The 17,444-nt window shown below is 52.9% G+C and overlaps 1 protein-coding gene across 6 annotated transcripts in view; it reads right to left on the reverse strand.

The window, feature by feature from the left end:
• Dnmt3a (DNA methyltransferase 3 alpha) overlaps positions 1–17,444 on the reverse strand; it is a 109,960-nt gene that overhangs the window by 11,224 nt on the left and 81,292 nt on the right. For 5 of the 6 annotated variants that reach the window (XM_050125869.1, XM_050125871.1, XM_050125868.1 and 2 more), the window contains 11 exons: positions 6,329–6,544; positions 5,843–6,001; positions 5,237–5,344; positions 4,870–5,026; positions 4,468–4,617; positions 4,306–4,350; positions 3,010–3,089; positions 2,497–2,609; positions 2,150–2,333; positions 1,844–1,928; positions 499–644 (listed from right to left, as the gene is read on the reverse strand). In XM_050125869.1, coding sequence (XP_049981826.1) covers positions 499–644; positions 1,844–1,928; positions 2,150–2,333; positions 2,497–2,609; positions 3,010–3,089; positions 4,306–4,350; positions 4,468–4,617; positions 4,870–5,026; positions 5,237–5,344; positions 5,843–6,001; positions 6,329–6,544 — 1,443 coding nt within the window. Of the gene's footprint in view, positions 1–498; positions 645–1,843; positions 1,929–2,149; positions 2,334–2,496; positions 2,610–3,009; positions 3,090–4,305; positions 4,351–4,467; positions 4,618–4,869; positions 5,027–5,236; positions 5,345–5,842; positions 6,002–6,328; positions 6,545–10,450; positions 10,583–17,444 lie in introns of those variants that run through there. The other variant, XM_050125873.1, reaches the window with a different exon arrangement.

Consider the following 17,444-nt stretch of genomic DNA (forward strand, 5'->3'; position numbering starts at 1 on the left):
AAAAAAAAACAAACCCTCAGCCTTTCCCAAGGTGGGGAACTGCCAGGGTCCCGTGAATGCCCCCTGGAGGTGCAGAGATCTATACAAGGGCACCAGGCTCTAAGGGGAAGACTGCCAGCACCCCCTAACCCCCTGCAATGGGAGACTGGTAAAAGAATTTGCTAGAAGCACCTAGATGACAGCCTCTCCTCTTTCCAGTCCAGAACACATTACCCCAAAGAGCCCTGAAGCCACCAGAGAACAGCAAACTCTCCATTTTACACAGGCTGGGGGCTGAACCAGGGCTTCAAGGCCTCTGGACAAGGGTTCTATAATTCTACCTCTAGCCCCCAAATTCCATTTCTAATCTGTTCATCACCCGCACAAGCCACAGAAGTAAAATGGAAGGGCGGGAGGAGAGAGAGAGTGAGAAGGAAAACATGGACAGACTGAGGTGAAGGTGATGACATTCCCAGCTGAGGCACTGGGGGAAAAGAGACATCCCGCAAACAGACATACATGCTTCTGTGTGACGCTGCGGACGTCCCCGACGTACATGATCTTTCCCTGGTGCCGCACCATGCCCACTGTGATGGAGTCCTCACACACCTCTGAGGCAATGTAGCGGTCCACTTGGATGCCCAGGTCTTTTAGCACCAGGAGCCCTGTACCAGCCAGCATAGAGCAAGGACTATCACCCAGAGCCCTCAACCTGATACCTGGTCTTAAAGACTTGTCTTGCCAACTGCACATGGGGCCACGTGTAGGCATGAGTTTCACCTTGCCCACATAAAGCTCCCTGATATCTTTTCTTGACCAAAGCAGATAAGCACAGACAAGCAATACGGCTGTGCTTCAGTTCTGCCTATGAGAAAGGTAGCTAAAGCCAGGAGACTAACCAACACAGCAGGTGGTTTTAGGTCCAGAGGGAATAGCTATTTCTTCAGAGGCCTTCTCCTCTCAGTTTCCATGACCTCACTGTGGTGCTGACTTACTACCTATTACTTCCTGTTGAAATTCTATGTCGTCATATGAAACGATGGAAGAGCACTTGCTCTAAGAAGGCTTCGCCATTGGCCCAGCTCCCCAACATCCCCCTAGAACCACTTCTCAACCTCAGCTGATTTTCCCCATCTTGGACTGCAAATGTCAGAGTCCCTTCATTTATCATATATACAGTGTTCTGCCTGCATGTACATCTGTAGGCCAGAAGAGGGCACCAGATCTCATTACAGATGGTTGTGAGCCACCATGTGGGTGCTGGGAATTGAACTCAGGACCTCTGGAAGAGCAGACCTCTTAACCTCTGAGCCTTCTCTCCAGCCCTAGTTTTTCCTTAACTAGCTAAGGTGACTTCTTTACCAGACTCCCCATCAGTGCTGCCTACCCAGGGAGGGGCATAAAAAATGAGGGACAATGGCACCATTTCTATGCTCCCAATAGGTCTTCTCAGGGAGCTTCTACAGTCTTAGGTGTAACATGATACTGTTTTAATTGTTTAGACAAGGCCTCACTATGTCGCCTCAGCTGGCTAGAACTTGCCATATAGACCAAACTGGCCTCAAACTCAGAGATCTATTTGCCTCTGCCTCCTGGGGGCTGAGATTAAAGGTGTGAACACCATGCCAGGCCTTAAAAAGCAATAATCATCCTGCCATTGTTTGATTTTTGAAACACAACCCAGGGCGGCCTTGAACTAGCTGTGTAGCCTATGAATGAAATCCTGGCCCTCTTGCCTCTGTCCACATACTGGAATGATGGCCGCACTACCATTCCCAGTTCTTAAGTCATTTAGCTTTACCAGATCCACAAACATACTACTCTACTCCCCACAGGCCAGTCCCTCAGAACCCATGCCACTCACCTGTAGCAATTCCATCAAACAGAGATAGCACCCGGATGGGCTTCCTCTTTTCAGCTGGGACAGGTGGGTAAACCTTCGGTGGGTCCTAAGTGGTGAATGCCATTAGTCAGGTCCATGTCTGGGTCTGCCCCAGCTTCCCGTCCTGTACTGGCCCCTCAGTTGAGAACTATAGGACTCCTAGATTGATCTGCACAACTTCATGCACCTTTCGCTCCCTTCTGCAAGCCATCCAGGCCCCATAGCTCACTGAATTGCTCTCAAAGACCAGCCTCAGGAAGGTGCGATCACAGCCTGGACAGTACTCACAAATTCCTGGTCATGGTTATTGGCAAAGAACATCTGGAGCCTTGACGGCCAGTCTTCCCGTCTCCGCAGCAGGCCATAGGTGCCCTTGTGCCCACACATATAGCAGTTCCAGGGGTCTTCCTTAATTGCTGCTTGGGCAGCTCCTGGCCCCACCAAAAGATCCACACACTCGACACAAAAGCACCTGGAAGAAAGCCCAGTGAATAGGGCGGAGTCTCAGACCCAATCTAAAGTATAGGGGTAGGCAGGAGTGCTGGCTGGGGCAGCGGGCACTGGTGCAAACATGGGTGGCAGGTGAGCAGTGAGGACCCAGCCTGGGGCTCTGTGGGTGGGGCCCGAGCACTCACCTGCAGCAGTTGTTGTTCCCGCACATGAGCACCTCGCGCCCCCCACAGCAGATGGTGCAATACGACTGGTACCCGTCGTCGTCGTACTGGTATGCACACTCCAAGAAGCAGTTCTAGGGGGAATGTGAAGGGTCAGAAGCACCAGTGCAGGGGTGGGGCAGTAGAACCAAAGGAAAACAGGCTCCAACCCTGAAAGCAAGGTGGAGAAGGGAACCGCCCACCCATAGTTCCACGCTGCAGCCTGCTGCAGGGGCTCCCAAGGGTATGGCAACTCACCTCTCAGTCAGCCTGCCTCTCTGCCACCCACCCTTCACCCATCGCTGTAAGTCCCACTCCTGCCCACGTGGGGCAACACTCCAGCGTGCAAGGATCTTTCCTGATGTAAACCAGAACAAGCCTCCGTCTTTGGAGCCTGAGTGCACTGTGGGTTCTGCCTCACATTCAGTCGGGTGCTGGGTCCCAACGCCAAATGACAGCAAGGAGGTCACCTCTTTAGGATGGTTGTGTCCCTACCTTACAGTTCTGGCACATGCCACCAATGAAGAGTGGGTGCTCCAGGGTGACATTGAGGCTTCCACATGAGATACAAATGTCTGTAAGATAACAGGATGCCATGAGCAGCCACCCAGCCATCCAGCCATCCCTGGAGTTCCTGTCCACTGGGGGCTAGAGTCCAGTTAATACAACATCCACCAAAGCGCTGCCACAACAGCAGCTAACACCGGTAGCTCACAGCCATAACCTTAGCGCTTGAGAGGCTGAGAAAAAATCTACTATCAGCCTGGACTACAAAGTGAGTTCAAGACAAGCCTGAGGGACGGGAGACAAAGGCAAAACCAGCAAAGGTCTGCGGACACAGACGGTTCAAGGAAATATGAGGGTCCAAGTTCAGACCCTCTGCACCTATATTAAAAAGTCAGGCACAGTGCACCAACTGGACTCTGAGTCATGGGGCAGACAATGAAAGGAACATGTGTCAAGTCTAGTGGGAGTCACGGGGCAAACTGGGAGTAAACGTAACTGTATATGCACACGAAATTTTCAAAGTTAAAAAAAGGAAAAAAGCCAGACATAGCATGTAATCCCACTGTGGGGAGAAGCCAGGCATAGCAGTGTTATGCGTGTAATCCCACTGTGGGGAGGGAGAAGGTGGGGACACTGGCCATCCAGCTCAGATGAAATTTCACAGCTCCTGGTTCACTGAGACCCTGTCTCATGAGACAGAGAGCAGTTGAGAACACCTGACATCAGCCTGGGCCCTCCACAAACACACGCATAACACATATATGCATGTGTGCTCATTCACAAAATAGCCTGCATATTTTCACTGAATGGTAGCAGTTGGTTCCTAATCTCAGAAGCTCACTCATCTCTTTCGGCTAAACCACCACCCAGGAATAGGACAACTCAGGGACAAAACCCATTCATGAGAACATGGTGTGGGTCAAAGTTGCCCTGCAGGGCTTCCTCGGGCAGTCCTCCTGTCCTGTCCTGTTCCTAATGACAAGACCACTGGATTAGGGGAGGTGGATACCAGCTAAAACGGTAAAGAATGAAAATGGCAAGGTCGACTTCAGTCAAGGTCAACCAAGGCCACAAGGACCACCCTTCTCTGAATCCATTGGGGGTATTCCCAAATCCTAAAGAACAGGAGCATCAGTTGGATGGAGACGGTGGGTTGTGCAGATAGTTCCCTGTTCTCACAATACTCCAACCTTCCCAAGAACCCATGCCAATGCCACTCCACAACTATGGCCACACTGACTGTGAGGAGCAAACCACCCACCCTCCAGGCCAGGCCACACTTACCCTCGATGTTTCTGCACTTCTGCCGCACCTCATACACTAGCCGCTCTGCAGAGGACAAAAGCCTACCTTAGGAGGATGCCCAGACGGCTCAGGGCGGACACCCACCCAGGTGATGTCCGACCCTCGGGACTCTCAATTCCCTCTCCAAAGCCCGGCTCCTACCTCTGGTGCGTTCATCAATGATCTCCTTGACCTTAGGCTTCTCTGTTGTGCTCTTTCTGGGCTTCTTGGCTGGTGGGGGTGGTGCATACGCAGCTGCCTCAGGCTCAACCCACATGTCTGTGTAAACTTCCTTGTATGGATTCTTCTCCTCTGCACCAAGAAGACAGGTGACCACACTAGTTACAGGCTGATCCTGTAACTGGTACCCACAGCAGGGCACCACACTACCCCAGATGCTTCCTTCCCGCTCCAGTTCTGGGGTTCTGGTGAGTCAAAGGATGACAGGGTACTCTGGAAAGGCAGAGTAGCACACCCTTGGGGTGACAGGAGCCTGGGATGCAATTTCTATCTGCCTCACTGTGGGGTCTCCAGGTCCAGAATGCATTGGAAGAGACCACTTACCTTCTGGTGGCTCTAGGCCCTTGGGACCAGAGGGCTGGAAGCCCCCAAGGGCCCACTCAATCATCTGCTTGTTCTGCACCTCCACAGCCTTGCCAGAGTCATTTTCGTCACTGTCATGGCAAGCTGGAAACAGCTTCCCAGCACGGCTGCTGGCCACCTAGCAGGGAAAAGTAGGGACAAGTTAGATGACAAGTAAAACCCAACTTAGAGCAGCAAAGAGAGACAGGCAGTGGGCAGGAGAACTGCCAGGAGGGAGAGTGGAGATCCCTGCCCAACGGCCTCAGTCCAGGTGAAGCAGGCTCCAACTTCCAGGAGTCCTGGGAACCCCACGAGCTAAGCTCCCCGGAGCTGCTGGGGACACGCTCACCTGGAGGACTTCGTAGATGGCTTTGCGGTACATGGGCTGCTTATTGTAGGTGGCCTGGTGGAACGCACTGCAGAAGGAGCTCAGAGGCATGAGCTTCTCCACGCACACCTAGGGACAAAGCCACCCTCAGTTTGTTTCTCCTGTGAGACATGGTTTTATCCTACAACTGCACGGCCTGGCACTCTCTGTGTAGGTCAGGGTGGTCTTGAACTTGTGATCCTCCAGCTTCAGCAGAATTACCACATCCAGTTGTTCCCTATACAGTTAAGCCATGTACCTAGTAACTGCTAACCAAGAGAACACTAGAGAGTCACTGGGCCCTTGGGGGACCAGAGACATTGACAAAAGTGACAAACAGGAACAGAGGAGCTCAGAGCAAGAGTGGGAAAATACTGAAGGGCCCCTGGCAAGGGACAGGCCAGCAACCTTTCTGCTCAGTTCAATGACCACTATGGCTTCTTCCACTGAACCCCATACATGAGGGCAAATACAGTATATTTTTAATGCCCTTATTCTAGAATATTCTACACCGAGCAGAATCTAGGCCACAGAACCAAGCCCTCTTATTCTCTCCCCCACCTCCTGACCACCAAGAGCCCAACTCACCACTGAGAACTTGCCGTCTCCGAACCACATGACCCAGCGAGTGCCTTCAGCGGCTCGGCTCCGGCCTGTCATCCACCAAGACACAATCCGGCCTGGCCACCAGGAGAAGCCCCGAAGTTTCCCCCACACCAGCTCTCCAATGCCAAAACCCCGGCCATCCTGGAGCGCCAAGGAGCAAAAGTCATTTAAACAGCAGTCACAAGTCCCATCACCCTGAAACCTCCCAGAGCACAACCCCAGTCCTGAGCATGAGGGAAGGAGAGAAAGCCCAGTGGGAATGAAGAGGTGAGGTCAGTCAGTATCCCCATGAAGCCCTGCAAGCAGCCAGGAAGAGACAGCATGAGGAAAGAGGGAGGAGCAGCTGTCAGCGACAAGACCCCAGGAGCGGAGAAACCCTCTCATGAAAAACCAAAAAGAAAAAAAAAAAAAAAAAAAAAAAAGACCCCAGAAGCGAGCGTCAAGGCCGCCGAGAGGCCACCTGCTCACCTCATACTCAGGCTCATCGTCAGCTGCTTTGGTGGCATTCTTGTCCCCAGCATCAGCCCCCACTGGCTCAGGGGTGGTGGCCACAGTAGGGGATGCAGGGTCAGTGGGCTGCTGCACGGCAGGAGGGCTAGCCTCCTCCACCTTCTGAGGCTCCCCAGAGGCCTGGTTTTCTTCTACAGCATTCATCACTGCAATCACCTTGGCTTTCTTCTCAGCCTGGAGAAATGGGGACAGAAGTCACCTTGACCTCTCCAGGAATGAGCAAGGCTCTGTGACACTCAGAGACTCTTCAACCCTCCATCAGTGATCTGGAGATAGCAGCTCTTCCCATCAGCCAAAGCAGCTAAAGTAAACAACTGCTGAAGCTGGAAGGCCTACTCAGCTCTCCCTCCTGCTTCCAGGAAAGTACCATCTTCGCCATGTGTCTACCCTTTGGCTTTTTTGACACCGGATCTCATGCAGCCTAGGTTGGCCTCAAACATGCTTGTAGCTGAGGATGATCCTGAACTCTTGATCCTCTTGCCCTACCTCTTAAATTCTAGGGTTAAAGGTTTACACCAGAAGGGCTAGCATCTCAAATGGTATTTGAGCATCACTGTTCAGGGAAGGATCTTAAGCTTCCCAACTGAGAATGTGAGCTTTGCATTTTCCTCCTGCCTAGCTTCCAGACCACAACTGTATGCCATCTCTTAGAGTGCATCCACTGGATGGTGGTGGCGCACGCCTTTAATCCCAGCACTCAGGAGGCAGAGGCAGGTGGATTTCTGAGTTCAAGGCCAGCTTGGTCTAAAAGAGCTAGTTCCAGGACAGGCTCCAAAGCTACGAAGAGAAACCCTGTCTCCAAAAATAAAAAATAAAAAAAAGAGTACATGCCCTGGATCTGCTCCGACAATGTAACAGAGAACACTGCAAATGCCTGTTCCTATGCAGATGCCACTTAGGTTCACTCATTACACAGCAGACTGCTGCTACAGGTGTGCCTTCTGATCATTGATGCGTGTGCTCATTCAACTCTTTGCTGAGCACCCTGATCAGGAGCTGTCTGCCATGTGGCCAACAAACCAGCCACTCTCATTTATTCTCCACACCCTTCCGCACACTTGACCCTCGAGCCCAATTCCTTCCCATAATCTGTTCAAAACCAGGCACGCTGGGTATGTACCTTTAATACACACCCAGCACTTAAGAAGGCAGAGGCAGGTGGATCTCTGTGAATTTGAGGCCAGCCTGGTCTATACAGTAAGCTCCAGGATGGCCAGAGCTGAACATAATAGACAGACTTGTCTCAAATAAATAACAAACAACAAACAAATCACTGCTCAAGACCTCTAGGAAGTGCAGGCTCGATGCCAAGTTCTGGGGACCAATCAGCTCACCTCCATCAGTAAACCTTGAGCACCCATCTTCAAAATTCAAGGCTCTGCACCCATTTTCACCATACCAGCTGGGAACGGAGAGAGCAGGGAGAAGGAGAAGCCTTTCCTGGTTTTGTTTGTTGCTGTTGTTTTTGAGACAGAGTTCCTCTGTGTAGCCTTGGCTGTTCTGGAACTCACTCTGTAGACCAGGATGACCTCGTCTCAGAGCTCTTGCTGGGATCAAAAGTGTGCACCAGCATGCCCGGCCCAACCTTTTCAAAATCTGTGTCAAGAACTGAACCTGAAGCCTGTGTACTCTTACCTATGTGCTCTACCAAAGCCCCACCCCCATTTTCTGCACATAGCTTTCCCCACGAAAGGTGGAGCTATGGCAGCTAACTCTCAAGATTAAAAGAAAAGGGGGACTAGCTAAGCAGGTGAAGGTCCTTGAACTGAACTTGGGCCTCAGGCCTCACTTGGCAGGAGGACGAACTCCAGCCAGCTGCCCCTCATCCCCACTGTCATACCATGAGGCTGGGAGGAAGCACACTTGAGTAAATGTAATTTTTTAAAAGATCGGAAAACTTAGAACCTTATCAGGTGTAGTATGCACAGCTATAGTCTGAGCACAAGCAGGAGAACTGTTCATTGGGAGGCCAGCCTGGACTACTTTGAAATTGCTCTTTAAAAAAAAAAAACTACCAGCTAGGAGTGCCTATGTGCCCTGCCATCCCGTTGGCACGGCAACTCATTACCAGCCGACTGGCCCAGCCTTTTCTTAGTTGTTCCAACCTAAACACTCAAACTCAAGGTTTCTGGTCACTTTTCTTGACCCATGAAGAGCCTGAATCAGTATGTATCAAAGATTCCAAGGATGCTCCGAAGGCCTGTCACCTCACAAGCACAAAAGCAAAGCTGCTTACGGGGTCACCTTTGAGGTGAGCGATCTAGTAACATTTTATTCCAATCTTCATGTTTTTGCCTCAGGGCAAAACAACCCTTTTCTTTCGGTGATCCCTAAAACAGAAGGTGAAATTGAGTGTTTTCTCTTGGTTCAACAAATCCCAGGTGGACGGATACAGCCGGGAAGACCAGCTCTAGGCCAGGGAAGAATGCAGGGCAATTGCTCAACTTTCCCCAGCCTCACCCTCACCTGGCCAGCTGCTTTCCCCTTCCGGCCATCAATTAGCCATCGCCTCCCCCAAAGGCACACCAATTTGGGCCCCCAGGCAAGTCCTTTCTCTTGGAAGCTATCTCCTCAGCTGGAATCACTACCTGCAAATTACACACAAAGATATACACACCCCTGCCCAGATGTTGTCTCTTTCTTCCTACCAAGCTTTCTAGAACTTCTGACAGCCCAGACAGACCCTGCCTTAGGTGGCTGCCTCCGATGACCCAAAGACCTGGTGTGCAGGCCCCGCGAGGCTCCTCAGCCAGCAAGAGGCGTGCAGCTTGCAGAGGAAAAGGGTCTGATACCATTTCCACAGCAAGGAGTAGCTGGTAGAAGGCTCCTCCCCAGGCTGCCAAGTCTCTAAGACAGTCCTGCCTGCCACCACCCTTATTATCCCCCCCACAGCTCCTTTGTCTTTCTCCTCACCCCCTTCACTACAGTTGGTGAAAATTCTCCCACAACTTCCCCCGGTTAGTCAGATGCCGCTGCTGATAGCTGCATAGCACCCCCAATCCACCAGCGCTGAACATGTGCCCAGCACAGCTTGGGCTGGCAGAGGAGGAAGGGGGCCTGCCTCCACCAGGACCAGCACAGCAGAGGGGGTTAGCAGCAGGAGGCCAGAGGAAAGGGGAAGAAGGGGCAGCACGGCTAGTGGGGGAGGGGCTCATTAGAATAGGGAGCCTGGCAGCAGAACCACCCTCCTTCCCACGTTCACTACCCCTACCCCCCAAGCAGACAATAGGAAAGGGAAGGGTTAACTAGGGGCTCTAGCATTTGGTCTCTAAGCCCCGAGACTGAGCAGGGTCCAGGCGGGACACAACACCATCCCCCAATACCCATGACTCAAGAAAGCTGCTCGGCCTAGGGGTCCTCCGGCCCAGGAAAGCTGCTGGTAACCCGGCTGCCTACAGCTTCCTTGTCCAGTCCCGCCTCCTCAGGCAACTGTACCGGCTCCACCTCCCTCTGAGACTCCCATTCCAAAGGTCAGAGGTCTAACTGCCTCTTGCCCCAAGCCCATGCGGCTTTGGGCTATCTCAGTATCCTAAGACACCAGGCTACTCTTCTCGAACTTGAGGGTGAGCACTACTCCTTGTCATCACCCGCCACTTCTTTCCGGATGCCGGCCTAGTGATACAGGAATACTGGGGTGTACCGTGGGAGGAAACTGTCCCTCTCCAGAGTCCTAGAGTTGGTAGGGCCTTGAAACCAACATGGTACCGCAAGAAGGCACACAGGTCATCAAGAACTGCCAGGCACCCATCTGCCAACAGCTACAGCCCAGGCTGCTTCTAACCCAACTCTTTCCAGCTTTCAGTAGGGCCGTCTGCGCCCAGCTTGCAGTTACCACTATCAGGACTGATCTTCCAGTCCCCCGTGCGTGCCCGGTGACAAATGAGGCCAGTCAAGAGTGGGGCCTTGAAGCTCCTAAACACAAAAGTGAGTGGGACGACCTAAGTGGGCACCCCCCCGGAGCTCAGGTGGGCCAGGGAGGCTGACTTGACTCTTTGCCATACTGAGGGCTGCGGGGACCCTCCCACCGGCCCTGCCACCTCCCCGCCCCCGGTATCCCCAGGGCTCCGTCCAGGAACCTACCCATAAGGCCAGGTGCAGCCCCTCTGCGGTCCGGCTCAGGTGTGAGCCGCGGCCCGAAGCTCGGTAAATAGCTGCCCGTCTGGGGGGAGGGGCAGGGGGCGCTGGGGCTGGGGGCGGAGGGGGCCAGAGGGAGGGGGAGGGGGCGCTGGGGGGGAGGGAGGGAACATTTTCTTTGTCTAGAACTCCAGGTCACGTGGGCCCCGCTGGAGTTCCTGGTTGGTTACGCGCGGGCCGGGGGAGGGGGCCGGCCTCCTACGCTGGCGCTGGGCCAGCCCCTCACCCCGGCCCGAGGGGCGCAGGGGGCCTGGGGGCGAGGCTGGCCAGTCCGTTCCCAGGGCCCCGCCCCGCCTGCCAGCTCCTGCGGGCTGCCTGCCCTGCCCCCTCCCCCCAACTCTGGGGATGGGGGGTATAGAGAAGGATGGGGGCCCTGGGGGAGGCGGGCAGTGTGCGGGCTGCGAGGAGCCCAGAGCAGCCGCGGTGGGACAAGAAGCACAGACTTCAGACAACTTGAGAGTGCCGCGAGAAAGTTGTAGAAAGTGAGTTTCACAGAAGCACGAGCAAAGTAAAAAAGAAAGAGAGAGAGAGAGAGAGAGAGAGAGAGAGAGAGAGAGAGAGAGAGAGAGAGAGAGAGAGAGAGAACGCACGCACGAACAAGTTTACAGATTAGAGATGAAGCCTGGAGTTTAACGAACGCAGTTTAGGGAAAGTCTGGATATAGACGCTGGTGAATAGAAGGTGTCACACACAGGTTGGGGCGCCCCAGAACAAGAAATGCTGTGGGACACAGTCCCCCCCCTCTCAGTTTACGCTACAGGGGAACACGGCCTTCACTCCCAAGAGGACACTTAAAAACCTATGTGGGTGAAGTACGCCTGTAATCCTACCACTTGGGAGACAGCAAGATCAGGAGTTCAAGGTCATCCTTGACTAACACAAGCTCAAGACCAGACTGAACGCTATGAAACCCTGTCTCAACAATTACGGCATGGAGGCATACACAAGCATACACGCGCGTGTGATAGCTCCAGGAACCACCAGGTGCAGTCTAGGCCATTTCAAGTCACTCGAAGCAAAGGCACAGAACCCTAAGGCAGACATTCCCAGCCCCCTTTAGGAGCACTGAAGCATCAGGTACAGGGAGGGACACTTGTTCCTGCTCTCAGGAAGTTGACCCATTCCACTAGACTTGGGGAGATGGAGGGTGTCACTGAAAGCAAACCCGTGTCAATAACTACCAAAACCACGAAGCAGGTGGCAGAAGATGGCATCAGATGAAGGGTGTGGGTGACAGATGAGGCAAACGAGATCAGAAGTGGACCAGGAATTGGAGGGGGGCAGCAAGAAGGATAAGATAGGTCAGATGGCAAGAAAAAAGCTCTGCCAGCCTCTCCCAGTTCCGACGCTAGGAAAGGACGAGGCTGCACAGTGGGAACAGGTCAAGCCTGTGAACGGCTGTATTCTGTACCATGGCAGATGTTCGAGAAAAACAAAGATTAGCCAGGATTCAGTCTGCAAGGTGAATGCCCCCAGCAGGAGACTGCTGTGTGGCCGGTACACTTGTGCAAAGATCCGGACTTAAGTTCTGATTCCACAACCACAACCTCGACACAAACCACTTAACCCCAATAAGTCTGTTTGTCTCATGATGACATCTGCCCTCTGAAGGCCTGGAAAACCAACACCCTGAAGACAATGAGCTAACTCCCTAGGCGCCTGCTCACAGCCGGCAAGCTGGCACATACCAGCTGGAACAGGGATGGGTATAATGAGGCGAGGGGATGAACTATGAGGGAGACCCCCCCTCCATCTCACCCGGGGCTCTACTCACCCTTCCGGAGACCCCCAGAGCAAGTAAGCAACTGAATGGGCTTTCTCCATGTGCAACTTTGTAGGGGCAGGGCCAAGCCTGCAGTGCACACTATAATCCCAGCATTTAGGAAGCAGAGAGATTGGAAGATCACTTCAAGTTTGAGGCCAGCCTGGGCTAGAGTGAGACTCTGTCTCAAAAAAAAAAAAGAACAAAAACCTTAGGAGTACAATAAACTTCCCCAACAAGAAAAGAAGGAGCCATCCTCCTGCCTCAGAAAACTCTCAAGGTCCTCTACGCCTAGGATATGTTATTTGGGCCAGCTCTCCAGGCCGCCCAAGCTGTGAAGACAAGCCATGAGCTTGGGGTTGGGGTCTAGCTCCACGGTAGACCACATGCTCAAACCATGGTTTCGTCCCAAGCACACCCCCTCACCCCCTCCCAAGGAAGGAAGTCCTGAATTGACTCCTCTTGCTGCCCTCTGACCTTTAAGACATGAAAGACTTGCTTGTTGCAACCTCCTCAGGCACAATAACACCGCAGACCTCTCAAAAAGTTCTTGCTTTCCGGCTTGGCTGCTCTTTTCAGATGCAAACCATTCTGGCTTCTCACTCCTTTTGTAGCCAAGGCTAGCCTTGAGCTCATCTCCCCCCAGGTGTGCAGCACACACCTGGCTTTCAGATATTCTTCACATCTCACCGGTCTACAGAGCGTGGCTGACAACCTTAAATTCTACCCTATAGAGTTCTGCAACTTCTTCAGACAGACACCTTTCCGTGCAGCCAGGATGCCTGGCCTCAGAACTGAACTGAACCATTCTTGGTCCACATACAAAGCAGATTTTCTTTGACTTCTCAAAGTAAGGGAGTTCCTTGTGAGGTCTTTTGACTCAGATGAAGCTAATCAACTTAAAATAGCAGCATCAGGCAAGACAAGCCGTGTTCTTGAAACTGCATTACGACTATGCTGCTAGACAGAAGATGTGATTGATGTCGAGAGCCTGGAGGATGCCATGGGGGGAGGGAGGATCTGCCACAGTCCAGCAGAGAAGGTGGCCTCAGAACAGTGCCATGTTCTGTCTTGACTCAAGCCACCAGAGCTGATAAAGCACCTCTTAAAAGACATCTGACTCTCAACCCTCATCGGGAAAACTTCATTTTAATTACATTTTCCAGTGGTACTCATTCCAATAAACCGCCAGCAAACATGGGGACAGGTGTCATGCTCCGAGTGAAGCAAGTCCCACTGTGCATGGCTGTCCCGGGTCACTGGAGCACAAGGTAAGAACTGTGTAAACTTGGTTTCCCAGCTATACAGAAATAAGATGAAGCTGGGCGGTGGTGGCACGCCTTTAATCCCAGCACTCGGGAGGCAGAGACGTGGGGATCTCTGTGAGTTCGAGGCCAGTCTAGTCTACAGAGTGAGTTCCAGGACAGCTTGGACTATACTGAGAAACTCTGTCTTGAAAAACAAACACAAACAAGATGAATCTCCAGGCCAGATCACCAAGTGGAGAGCAGTACTGTGTGGGGGTCAGTAGTAACAGTCACACCTGTTTGAAAAGCCGTGGCCCCCAGTACTGTGCCTGCAGCATGCAATGCCCCAGGGAAGGAGGGATTGTTGCTGCCTTCACGTACAGGGGACAGGAGCCACCTACAGCTCCTATAAAGCCACATAAAGGAAATCACTACATCTTTTCTTCTGTACAGCTAACTGCACTGGTCCCAGACAGGGAGACCTTCCTAGAGCAAAGGCTATGAGGTCAGGATGAATGTCAGCTGTGAACTTGCCCTTCAGTGCACAGAAGCCTCAGTGTGAAGCAGCCAACACTCCAAAGGACATCCAATGCCCCCACAACTCTGGAGGTCCCCCTAATAACAACACATAGCTCCACATTCTGCTCTTTCTTCCCACAGCACCCTTCCCTTTCAACTTCCACCAGGTGAACCCTACTAGCCTTGCCTTCTAAGCCAGTTCTCTCCCCCTACCAACAAAGCTCCTCTAACTCTGGGCTGTCCAGGGAAGCAGCGCTAGCTGTATGTAGCAGGTTAAATTAATCACAATTAAATGAAAATTAAACCACAGGTCCTCGGCTGCAGTAGCCACATTCTACTACACGGCCAAGAGCCACTATTTTGGGTGCGCAGCACAGAATGCAAACAATCCCATTATCACAGAAAGTTCTGGATAGGGCTGCCCTGAGCCCCTCCTCCTTACCTCCTCTACTGTTCCTTATCTCCCCTCCTTTCCTGCACCCTGCCATTCCACTGTAAAATCTCCTATCAGCCTTGCCTCTTAAAGAGGACTGGACTCATCTCCGTGGGATTACAGCTCCCTAGAGGCAGGCATGGGATCTTCCTCGGCTTCCTGTGGAAACTATGGACAGAACACCTTGCTAACAATGGCGGAATAACTTGTGTTGGCCGAACTGAATGCAACATTACATAGGAGCCTCATCTACACCCTTCCCCACATTCCAGGCTGCAGGCAGATCCTGTCCATAGCAGACATCCTAATGATTGCCAGGAGGGTCCTGCTTTAGGGCTCTCCAAAGCTGCCAGGAAATGTTCGTTTCCTATCCCCCTGCAACCCATATGGAGGCTGCGAGCAAATGACCAGGATCTGCTGCTGGCAGTGAAGCTAAAAATAGCCTCAGAGCCAACAGCGTGGAGTTAGCAGGACTTGTTGCTAAGGAGACAGCCACAGAGCGAGCAACCAAGCAGGAGAAGGTGTCAGACGTTCTCCAGGAGAGCAAAGGCTGGACTGGTGGACTCAAAGTTGACAGGGGTCCAGTGCTCCCACCTAGAGATGGTCTGCCTTCTGGCAACTCCTGACTAGTGTTCAAGTGGGGGTAAATATCCCCCCCCCCCGTCCCTCAGTACCTCATCTCCATGGTAACCACCAGGACTGGGGTAAAGTACCAGCCCCTGGAAGGGAGGCCTCTGCCTGGAGCTGGTTGTTATGGCAACATCTCCCCCCTTTCTTGTCATTCTCTCTCTCCTGGCTTCTCCTGAGGGATGAGGTGGGGGGTCAAGACTTAGCTTAACCACCAGGACCAGAAGCTTCCCAACAAGACTAAGCAGCCAGCAGCTCGAGGCTCCTGGGAGCCCAGGAAGGTCAGTGGGTCACAGCAAGGGGCAGTGCATCCTCTCCCTTGGTCCTTCACAGGTGACCCTGCCAGAGAGGCCCAGAGGGAGATTTAAAAACACATATGTCTAGGCCCTGCTGACATGGATTAGCAGGCATGGATGGGGGCCAGAACTCTTAAAACCACCGTAGGCAATTCTAACATCAGACAAGTGGGGAGACCTCAGAAAGCTCAGACTGTGGGATACAAGCAAGGAACTGGGTCCGTAAGAGAATTGAGCCCACCAGAAGGGTCAGAGCCACCAGGTGAGAATGACATGACCTAGAAAGGGGGGGGGGCACTCCCTCACCTCAATGCAGGTGTCCCAGGAGGGCCACCACACTTCCTGGGCCTTTCCCTTCAACCACTGTCTGACTAGGTCCTGAGTTGAAATCAAAGCAATGGACAATCTGTTCCCTGTGGCAGACAGCAGAGGGTGGGGGGCTGGGAAGCCTGCTTCCCACAGCTCAGGCAGATGATTCAGACTAAAAGAGAAATCCATCCTCAAAAGTAAGGCAAAAGGGTCACCATGGCAACCATGGGTGCCAGTCTGATTGATTTTACATTGCCTGCCCAAACCCGGGGCTCTGCAACAGAACCTTGTCCCCAGCTCAGAAGAACAGTATTTGGTCTAATGCCACACACCCTACCCTCATTGACCACATCCATTTCCTGGAGTCAACTGTGAGCCTACCAGAAACACACCTACACAGGGACCTGGATCGTTGAGCCTGGAGCACCTGCAATAGCTCGGCAGGGGGAGGAGCTCTGAGGAGGGGCAAGAAGGTGGAAGAGATGAGCTGCCATGCTTCTGTTACTCACAGCCTAATTGTGTGCCCAGGACCCACCACATATAAACCACAGCCGCCATGCAGGACAGCATGCAATTAGACAGTAAATTATGTGGTAGTGATCTTCCTACATGTGCTGAGGGAAGTCAGAGGCTGCCAGAACCTCAAAGGCAGGAAGATTCTGGGGCTGCGTCCCAGGAATAGACATAACCTCTACGCGTTAGGGCAGGGTGCGCAGATCTGGAGGTCACCTGCAATGGCACTGTCTTCCTGGGAGCACGGCGAGGACAGATGTGAGATGCACAGGGTCAGCCGTATACATTTCTATTTTGAGAAGTGGCCTGGAGCTGCTGTACGTGAGGGAATTCTCACTATCGGCGTCTAACACAGAAGCTGGAGGATCAGCCAGGAACCCAGTCCTACCTTCTCGCTTACTCCCTATCTCTGCACATCCTGGTCTAGCCCAAGCACCCATCCCTGAGCCGTCCCTAGCTTCCAATCCTCTTAATCATTCCTACCCTTGAAAGCCCCAACCCACCGGGCCTGCCTGTGGGCTCCTGCTACCATCTTCCTGGCCAGACATCCACCTACTTCCTCTGCAGCACAGAGCCAGCCCCCAAACCAGCCTCCTTTCCCGATATCACAAGGCTGCTAGGTCTGCAGTTCCACTTCTGTCTACACCTGAGGACCAGGGCAAGAGGCACGCGCTGGAGAGACTGCAGGGGCCGGGGAAGGCTGTGCTGCACAGATTCAGACCTCCCTTGCCCTAGCCAGAGAAAATCAACGGGAGGTGTGTGGGGTCTGAGACTGGGCAGGGTGTTGACAGTGATGACAGGATCCTAGGTGACCACCTAGCTTCTCTAGCCAGTCTAATGGGACATCATCTGCTCGCTTAGACGGGATCAAAGGAAGCCCAAGAGACTGACACTTAGGCAGAAAGACTCTGAGGGCAAGTTTGCTCAAGTGATGGATGTTGTCACCCTGGAGAAACTTGAATCCACAGAGGTGCTAATCACATTCAAGCAAGGAGAGTGGGCCAAGAGGAACCACGTACACCACCCTTTCCCCACCCTTCCTCCTGGATCCAGGGGTCAGAGAAAGGCTCAGAGGACCAACATTCTGATTCAGGCAGGCAGACATGAGTTTCAGGGTCCAGAGACGATGGGAGGAGCCCAAGCAGACTAGCTCGGCTACAGCTGGAAACAACAGGATGGCCTCCATTTCCATCCGAAAGAGAACATTTAAATCAAAGCCTTCTGTCCTTTCCGG

The sequence above is a fragment of the Alexandromys fortis genome, unplaced genomic scaffold (assembly GCF_014885135.2).
Source record: "Alexandromys fortis isolate MF-2015 unplaced genomic scaffold, M_Fortis_MF-2015_v1.1 scaffold_252, whole genome shotgun sequence".
In the NCBI taxonomy this organism is placed as follows: Eukaryota; Metazoa; Chordata; class Mammalia; order Rodentia; family Cricetidae; genus Alexandromys; species Alexandromys fortis.